The following is a 10,240-nucleotide window of genomic DNA, read 5'->3' as shown; positions in this document are numbered from 1 at the left end:
AGTCTATATATAAATATTATGTTATAAAAGTAAAATTCGAAATGTAGTAAATCTAGTACGTCACTAGATAGCATCACAGTCGCAAACGTACATACCCGTACAACTTTGTGACCGGTGTCCCACCCTCCCCCTGCCCGGAGTGTCCAGTCCTATGTAGTAGTTCGTGATACAAACGTATAATAGTGATAACACGATCTGCGAGCTGCCGCGAGCATGGACAATATAAGAATTCTTATATTATCTATGGCCGCGAATCACGATTGCCTCGTTCTTCGACGGCTCGACGCACAGAAAGTCAAAAATTATATTCCATACTCGCTTCTACCTATATTTATGTACATTGTTATAGACTGATATCTGTGCTCCGATAATTATCCATTATTAACTATCATTTAGTTACGCATCGCTGTTCAATAGTAGTCACTGGTTTGTAAATGTATAAAATAATACATTCTTCTTTATAATATATAATTATGTGGTTTTTATATAATTTGTTACTGGGATTGTAGGATACAAGTCAACAGGGGTGTGATTGCGATTCAACCATAAACCCCGTACTTAGTGATATTTTATAATATACATCATACAAGCACGAACCTCTGATCATTGTCGTCCATGCGCATCCAACAACTGAAGGTAACGACCACCAGCCTCGACTCTGGCCTCCATCGTCTAGTGTTACGCAGACTCCTCGTCAGTCACCATGTCAAATGATCTGAACCGGCTTCAACTGCTGGAGAGTGTATTCAACAGAGTGACTGAGTTTGCACGGACTGTACGCAGCATACGGGCCACCATCAGAGAGTGTGTTGAACTGCATGAGAGACTGTTGGAGTCCATCGGTCGCATCCTGTCACTGTTGCAGCTCATACGTGATGGTCTCGTTGGACATACGTCCGGACTGACAAATGGACGGTCGAAGGGTTGACAGATGGTTGATACTAACCCAGGTCAATCATCAATATAAGTCTTCCAGAGATCTCAATCGAATAACTAGGTACATTATTATTTGTCCCTATAGGTAGAGGACTTCATAATATATATTTTTTTTTTCTTAATTAGTATTTTTCGAGTGTCTGCGTTCTTTGAGCACAATTTCTCTATCAGATAATGTTTGAATGAGATTTGTTGATCCTGAAAACTTATGAAAATATCATATTTTATGTCTGTGATATAAATCTGTTCTTATCTTTAATAACCCTTGTACATCGTTCAAATGTGTCTTACAGAATTATTATCATCCAATCATAATTGTTTAACAAAATGTTATTTACAGGGTTTGTTACAATAATTTATAGTATCCCAACTCAAAATATTTATATATTACCTAAAGCATATTCTTGCATTCAAATATTTTTTTAATTAATATGTAATGTTATCTATTTATATTATTTAAGTATAATTTTCTAATATATTTCTTCTCAAAACTGGATCATAGTACAAGTTTCATGAACAAAATAAAGTTGTGGGAGTGCACAAATACATTTGTTGACCATTGTACAATATTTTTCATTTTTTAATATTTTTATAACTATTGAAAACTCCAATTAAGTGTTAATAAAAAAAATAATAATAAATATAAGCAAAACTTTTTTAAGACAAATAAAATGTTGAATATTTTATTAGGTGTTGAAAAAAATAATAAGGAATTGATATAGTTTATATCTTATTATTTGTTGATATTTGATATAAAAAAAAAAAAATAGAATTACTTAAGAATTATCTGATATTTGAATAAAATGGGCATTCAGTGAAAATGTATAAATGTCTCGAAAATCTAGACGAAGTGTAACTTAAGATTGCCCTAAACATCTAAATAATAAGTAATATAGTACTTTTATACAAAGACAAATTCAATTTTTTTCCTATCAGGATCGATCACAATATTATATCCAGAATGTTGCACTAATCAATTGTCAGTTTCAAGGTAAACATTAACGGAGTTACAAATTTCTTGCACTGATATTTGAAAAACAAACCTTATCTCCATAACAATATATCTTTATTCTAAATCTCCATTTCACAATTTTTTCCTAATTTTTGTATTACCTATTTGAATAAACATTTATTGATATTTTCATTCTAGACGTTACATTGTTACAATCAAACAGTAGCTATTATTATGGTATGATAATGGTATGTGGTTTTTGTATGTACATAAATGGAGCATTGCAGCCTGCTAAACTAAATCTGATTGGTGTTTCAAATGTGTTAAAAATAAAAATGTCTAACCTTCTATGCTAGGCTAATAAATATGTGCCTACAGTTGAGATTAATCATCCCAAAGAAATAATGAGTAGTTTAAGCATAAACATTTTCCCCATTTTCTTTGTAAAGGTACTTAAAAATATAAATATTACTAAATTTATTTGTACTATGAGAATAATAGTTATTGCAATAAATTAATATTTATGTGTAAAAAGTTTGCTTTATATGTACTAAATGTGGTAGCTTCTTAAAACTAATTTTTATTTTCATTTAAAATGTGTCAATACTTCTATTAAATACCTGTATATTTTTTACAGATACAATGTTAAAAACTTTTTAACACCTATAAAATGTGCAGTCAATATTGTCTGAAGTGGCTTACACAGTTTTCATATTTTTTTTATAAAAGTTTAAATTCTAAGTGTTGTAATAAAGTATGTAAGACTGGTGATGTTTAATTCCTAAAATTAAAATAATTATTTATGTTTAAATGTGTTAATTGATTATAAAATAATGTGTAATATTATTTAAAAAGTATAATATACTCCATATTGTACTTATGTGTGTTATAATATAATATAAAAAAATTGTTTAAATTTGATAAAAAAATGTATTCTAGACTCTACTAATTATTACTTTTTAAACAGGCACAATTTATTCATTTTATTTTTAAATTCAGTGATTGCTATCGACTAGTACCTAATAAGTGTTTATGTATGTGTACTGTATTCTGGGCTGTTATTTATATGAAGGAGGCGAAGCCCAGGCTTTTTACTTAGATTTGAGGCCTCCCGTTTAAAAAAATAAAATAGAAAAATTAGTTTAAATAAATATTATTAATTCATAGCATTTATGTTTCATTGAGAAATAACTAATAAGTAATAACAAACAAATTTAATTGAAATGAAGTAGCAATATACTTAATATGTTATATGTAAATAATTTTTGAGGTGTCAAGCACATACAATGTGTCAAATATGGTAGGTAGGAGTGTAGGATAAGACTAAGGAGTACAGTTTGTTATACTTTTAAAATTGAATCACAGACATTTTCCCGCAACTGTTTTCATTGTAGTAGGACATTCCCTCCCCCCCCCCCACGGGGATATATTTTTGAGGCTGACATTTCTCTCTTGCCCAGTTTTTTTTTAAAGTTTACTGTTTAATAATATAATATTATTACTTAATATAAAATTAATTTATGCAACACAACCAATTATTAAATTGTTAAATATTCAAACCTGTACAGTACTACAGTTTAAAAAAAATAAATAAATATGAACAAAGGCTTAACAATTTAAGTTAAGAAATAACAAAAGAATCAGAATTAAATGTTTTTTACAAAATGTGTCATCTTTCAAATTTTTGTACAAATAACACATGTTTACTTTTCTACCAGAAGAGGTATTGAAACAAAATTTCAAAGCATTTTTTTCTGTTATAAATCGTGACATCGTTTACACATCTACTTACAGAAAAAAGTATTGCGCTTTTTAAAAACACTAGTAAACATAGCAATTTATGTTAAGCTTCTGAATAAATTATCTTCACAAAGGGCTTGGAAAATATTAAGAGGCGAACCTGTGTGTACTAGTGTACAGTGTATAGGTATACAGTATTACAATCATTGCCGTTATCAGTGGCATATTTAGGAATTTTTTAGGGGGGAGAGGATGAAATATATAATAATACACCATATAATATTACCTATTAAAACGTACATAGGTAATATACATTTTTCAAGTCCCCCCAACTTGTTACCTATTGAGGTTAGTGAAGATCAAGGCAAAATAAAAATTAACACAAATTGTATAATACCTAATAGCGTTTATTATAAATTCATACTAGTGCCAATCCAGTGTTTAATACAATAAACAAAAATTAGTTATAACACAAAATCCAGTTTTCTATTTTTTTGGATGCTCAGTCATCGATAACCTCATCTGGCATGATTAGTGATTATTGTATTGACCGCTGACATGCCAATAAAGCCAACACATTAAGTCGGTTCTAATAAACAAAGTATATAATCATTAATAATTTATAATTATATTTCAATATCAAATAGGAAAATTGATGAAATATTTACTTCTGACATACTATTTATAAGGTAAGACTTAATCCTCTTCTAACTTGAAAACCATCGTTCAGGTGTAGCAGTTGATACAGGCAAAGGACAAAATATTTTCAAGAGTTCATGAATATTTGGATAAAACTCTTTATTACGAACATATAAAGCATGTAACCCAGAGGTGAATACAATTTTTTCAGTCACTAAAAATAAACCCACGCCCTAATCCCTATGGTAAACCCATGGTATTCATGGTAATTTTGTTTTATTGACAGACTGTTTATCGGGTTTATTATAAACACTCATCAGAAATAATTCGCAGAAAAGTAAAAAATACATTACACCAATACACCATACTACAGTGGCGAACCTAGGGGGTGGACCACGGGTCCGGACCCCCCCCCCCCCCCCTTGGCTTATGTCATAGTTTTATTTTTATTTTTAAAAATTTCCATGAAATGTTCATCGAAATTTATTGATTAGATTTGGACATTAATTACCTATTTTGTTGATAACACGTCGAATCGGATAATAATTAATTGACATACATTGTAGATATAAATTTAAAAAGTAGATTACAAGTGGGTCATTGTATAATGGTTGTATTAGACTTGAATTCAATGATATAATATCATTGTATAAGAAAAACGATTCTGAGCGGAGACGGTTTGTCAGTCTGGATATTTTATATTTTGTTATTATTTATTTTATCATGCAAGTTGAATTAATATTAAAATATTATAATTTTTAATCCTGGTTGCGCCACTGCCATACTACCATAGAGCCCATATAGAGGTAAATGTTTTTGTTGTCCGATATACGCATATTGCCGCGAACGATTAATGGCAATTAGTTTATCAGAGCGGTACAATTACCACAGCTAGAACATTTAGAAAACAGACATACTTAAAAGTAATATCATATTGAGAAATACAGAAAATGAGAAAACTTTACCCCCCCCGTAAATACGCCACTGGCCGCCGTTATTGACTGATTAATTATTATAAGCCATCATCTCGATAATATATTTATAATCCATCAACTATGATAGTCCAATAAAAATAAGAAAAAAAATCAAAATCACAATAAATTATAATAATAATCGGTAAAATCTAAAAAAAAAAAATAACAATATTATATGTAGAGGTACATCATAATTGTATAGAAAATGTATGTATTTGTAATATTTTAAATACAATTATTTTAATCAATATATATTATACATATAGGTAGGTACCTACAATATAAACGTGATAATATAGATACTGGTCTAACACTTACTCTTATAAGTGAGACATGCAATATATGTAACTGATACTTACACTAAATATATAATATATTCGGTATATAACTTTCTGTTTTTACATTTAAAATTTATAATTTTTATTCGAGTTAATTTTTTTTTTTTAAATCAAAATCTAAACATTGAAATTTGAAAAAATTAAAAGTCGTGCACTAGCATGAAACTCGTTAAGCTGCAGTAGTTATCGATTGTGTATCGCTCGTTGCCAGAGGTTTTTCGGTAATACCCAAGCATGGGACACGTTTTGAAAGTTCTAATCTAAATGACAAATTTAAGACATTTTTTTTAAACAAAAAAAATCAAATAGTTGTTTAAAATATGTATACAATGAATTGAATAAATATATTGTTTCTAATTTAAATACAATTTGCAGTAACTGGATACCATATTGGCATATTATTCCCGTTATTAGACTACCTACAGAATAATTCACTGACAATTGTAGTAGGTAGATGTAGGTACTCACTATCTTCTCAGTACTTACTAGTCACTACTTTGTACCCAGTGTTATCGAATAGGTACATACATAAAAGGCTATATAGCCTATACAGGTATACGTTACCCATGTAAATTCGTAATCTGCATACCTAGTCATTTTATTTTTATGGAAGGGCCCTCCCCCTTAATAACTAAAATCATACTGAGCGGATTGTTAGAATTTAGCTTGCCAGACTGCAAAATTAACCAATTAAAAAAGATTCTATTGTGTTTAAAAAGTATTATTGACTGTTGTAGGTATTAGATTTTTAGATGATGGTTTGTAGACATACTTCTAATTTTTTATAAAAGTTTTTTATGTTTTATTTAATAAGTCAAGCTTAACAGAGGTTTGAAAGTATGTTATTTTGTTACTTTACCGGACACCCTTTTTTTGGAAATTTTTTTTAGACTTATGTCGTTAACTATACTGAGAACGATGGTGAAGTCAGAATTTGGCGGTCGGACTTAGTTTCGAAGTTATGGCTTAATGAAATTCGCTATTTTACGATTGTTACGCATTCGCGCGTCACTAGTTTACTGCATCTATTACGAATATTAATTTTTTTTTTCGTCCTTACCCAAAAACTCGATAGCAATTAATCTATTATTATAATAATTGTAGTATAGGCTTAGGTAGTGCCTTAGTACATAAGGTTCATTAGCCATGTTGCCATCCAGCGAGAGATCCGCAGGACCTCGAGTTTGGCGACCGGAGCCGGTAGGCGAACTGCGAAGGGAGATCCCTTGAGTGTGGCGACGGGAGTCACTATAAATGTGTTACTTTAAATAAAAAGGTTAAAATTATTTGCTAGGTCGTCTAGGTATCTAATTTTAATTGCACTGTCGTTCTTAACTCGTTGAAGTACATAGGTTTCAAAAAAAAAAAAATAATATTCGTAATAGATGAAGTAAGCTAGTGACGCGCGAATGCGCAAAAATCGTAAAATAGCGAACTTCATTAAGCCATAATTTTAAAACTAAGTCCGACCGCCAAATTCTGACTTCACCATCTTTCTCAGTATAGTTAACTACATAAGTCTAAAAAAAAAAAATTGCAAAAAAAAGGGTGTCCGGTAATGTAACAAAGTTCCGAAAGTATTGTATTTAGTGGCGCAAGACACATAGCATGACATGACACGGACATCATGGCTCCCACAGTCATCAGCTCCTTTAATGAAATTTGTGTTAAAGTTGCTGTTAATATAAAACTTTAAAAAGTGATTTCCTAAGCCCATTTTTTTAAATTTTAATAAGTTAACTATTATAATAAATGTATAATATATTACATAAAATAGGTAGGTATTACGTTTTAGTTTCATATAGCAGGTAACTAATACGTACCTATTAGTGGTTCACAACTTATTCAATTGTATGTATTTTAATTTACCTACCTATTATATTATATTATTTATATATTTTATACATTTATTTCAGTTCTTACTTTAAAAATTATAATAGTGCATTAGTTTAAACTTTAGATTATCGAATATAATATTATTTATCTTTGTTATATTATATTTATTATAATTTACTATTTACTATTTAGGATAGAAGGGTGATCGAAATATTTCGAGTGTTTATTAAAAAATCACTAACTAAGTCCGTTATAGAAATGTCTACAGTCCAGGATTCAGAAGGGCCGAGTCAAAGATTTTATAATTCACTATTGAATTATGCCTAACTCAACTCAATGAGGACACAACATAATTTGGTATTATATCTACCTAACTTAAATAATATCGAATGGTAATCCAATCACTGTAAAATCAATGATTCTAGTAGCTCGTTTTAAAACTAAACAAAATATAATACCTATAAATCTATACATAGTAGTAATTTGTTATCAATTTGTTAAGACTCAAAACTATTATACTTAGAAGTTAGATTTGTGTATATAGTACTATTATAATACCTGGTTATGTTATTATGATATGTATTGATTTACCTGTATTTAGGATGACTGATTGCGTATACGTAAGGGTCGAAACAAGCCACCGTCTTGGCAAACACCGCTGGTAGCATTGACGCGATAGGTGTTAGTAAAGATCTTAAAATAAAAGATTGTTACTGACACATATTTCAAGGAATAAACTGAAGGGGTCCGTGCAAGCACGAAATAACTCAATTTTTCAAACATTTTCAAGAAACAATAAAAATCTCCGGAGCTATCTGGCTCTTCAACGGAAAAAAAAAACAGTCAGCTCCAAATACGTTATATTCCATATACCTACTGGTTGTTGGATTTGTCTCTTTCTTGTTCAGATAAACTCGTAATTTTTCGATTTATCAAATTGAATTCAAACCCGATTTTAACGAAAAATGGAGTTGTCTAGTTCTTGCACGGCCCCTTAGGAACCCCTACAGTCACTCTAACGATTTGAGATACTTATATAGTTATATAAGAAAAAGGACCAAATTTGATCTTTCCCTATTTTAATGGGACGATGAAAGATAACTTATATAGTATTATATGAGTAGAAAACAAAATTTTTTGATAAAATATTTTTTTACTGATTCTTATTTGATACCTAAAGATAAGCCAAAATGTAAATTTAAAAAGAAATATTGTACTTTTGAAACCGGACCTATACTTAACGTATTTTTAATCACTGAGAATTGAGTCCTTGATATTGTCAGTATATTATTATACATTTTTATTTCTAATGGACTCAACACAGGCGATTCTGATGAAATAAAACAGGAATATTCGTACAAATGATTAAAAAATATTAAGATGATTAAGTATTTTATTAGAAAAATAATAACTATATCCATCATAATAGAAGTTTTGTGAATACGGTTTGTCCGATTTAAAAAGTATAGCGGCACAATATAGACTAATAGCGGAAAATATAGATAGGAATCAAAACTCTTACTGATCTCCAAAAGCGCCGATCATAGCGACCACTGCGTATGGTGTCCAGGCAGCTACAAACAGGAAACAAATCGTAATAGCGGCTTTTGCAATTCTTACTTCCGCTGATTGAGCGTTTGCATCTTGATTACTTCGCAAAGATTCAACGTTCATCTTTTTAGCCTTAATGACGAAAAAAAAATATTATTAATCAACATTGAAAAGTAAATGGGTAACTCGCTCTGTTGTATTGTACTATCGTAGAGGTCGAGTATACATCAATATTGGTTATGAGTGGAGAGGTCAACATTAGCCTATATTATTAAGCAAATTGTATTAGATAGGAATATATATTTTTAACGCCATTAGTAAATTATTTAACAACCTATTAGTGATTCGGTCAATTGAATTACTATTTGCCGAAGAAATATAATTTATTACACTATTATAATATGTATATCATATATTACCTGCTCTTCCTATCCTTTCTCTTTGCCATTCTATACGACTAACATTTCCGCACACTCTATAGAATGAAGCGTATAACCAACGAAGATCCTTCTTTTAATTTGTAAGTTATCCTAATGTATTATTTTGTTTTTTTCTATCTATAACTTGTCTTAACTACTATAATTACATTTTGTATTTTTGTATTGTATATATATATAATTATGTTAAATTGATAACTATTATTTGGGCCGTAGCCCATATTGAATATAAAATAAAATATTTTATTGTTACCTACCTAATTAACTTTTGAGACAATACCGACTAACCATAGAACGATGTGAATTGGTTCATAGGAAATAGCTTAAAATTGATCTGTATAAAAAATCGTTGTAAGTTATATGTTATGAGTAGGTAGGGCTAGGAAAATAAAGCACTAAAAACCTACAACAAAGGAATTAAAAAATTGCCAATAATGCTACAAAAAATAGCATTTTAACCAAGAAAATATAACTAAAGAAGACTTGAACATTTTTAAGTTTAGTTGAAAAATATTTTTAATATCAAAAAATAATTTATTAAATACATTTTTATATGTTCGCACTAAGTAATTCTTAGAACAACTAAGCACAATTTATAAATATCGAAAAAAATAAATTAAAAACTTTTTTATTAAATGTCGATAAATGTCAACGTTATTATGTAACCACTACTCCCACTCGGTAATCACTTTGACAAAATCTCAAGGCGGGTTTACAACTACCCGTGTCGTGTCGAGTCGTGTGAATTGTGAATTCAATTCGTTCTTCGGGGATATTCCGAATCAGGACGATACCAACTTGGTATCTAATCAAAATATGATAGATACCATAGGTATT

The 10,240-nt window shown here is 29.6% G+C and overlaps 1 protein-coding gene and 1 long non-coding RNA gene across 4 annotated transcripts in view; one reads left to right on the top strand and one right to left on the bottom strand.

Moving 5' to 3' along the window:
* The first annotated feature begins 173 nt into the window (after positions 1–173).
* Positions 174–2,724, top strand: LOC103310515. Of its 3 annotated transcripts, XR_003839773.1 has the most exons (3): positions 199–426; positions 510–997; positions 2,526–2,724. It is a non-coding gene; the product is annotated as an uncharacterized LOC103310515 (long non-coding RNA). The 3 variants fall into 3 exon arrangements; XR_511114.3 differs by lacking the exon at positions 2,526–2,724 and having other exon boundaries at positions 174–436; positions 510–1,212; XR_001680192.2 differs by lacking the exon at positions 2,526–2,724 and having other exon boundaries at positions 180–426; positions 510–1,489.
* A 2,790-nt stretch (positions 2,725–5,514) lies between these two features.
* The window catches only part of LOC100163348 (opsin, ultraviolet-sensitive-like), an 11,739-nt gene continuing 7,013 nt past the window's right edge, over positions 5,515–10,240 (bottom strand). The window contains exons 6-8 of the mRNA XM_001951553.5: positions 8,938–9,098; positions 8,007–8,108; positions 5,515–5,839 (exon numbers count right to left, since the gene is read on the bottom strand). Of these exons, the coding sequence (XP_001951588.1) occupies positions 5,749–5,839; positions 8,007–8,108; positions 8,938–9,098 (354 nt within the window). The 3' untranslated portion in view covers positions 5,515–5,748. The remainder of the gene's footprint in view (positions 5,840–8,006; positions 8,109–8,937; positions 9,099–10,240) is intronic.

The sequence above is a fragment of the Acyrthosiphon pisum genome, chromosome A3, assembly GCF_005508785.2.
Source record: "Acyrthosiphon pisum isolate AL4f chromosome A3, pea_aphid_22Mar2018_4r6ur, whole genome shotgun sequence".
In the NCBI taxonomy this organism is placed as follows: domain Eukaryota; kingdom Metazoa; phylum Arthropoda; class Insecta; order Hemiptera; family Aphididae; genus Acyrthosiphon; species Acyrthosiphon pisum.
Note: the sequence above shows the minus strand (reverse complement) of the source record. Positions and strands in the feature narration are given on the sequence as shown.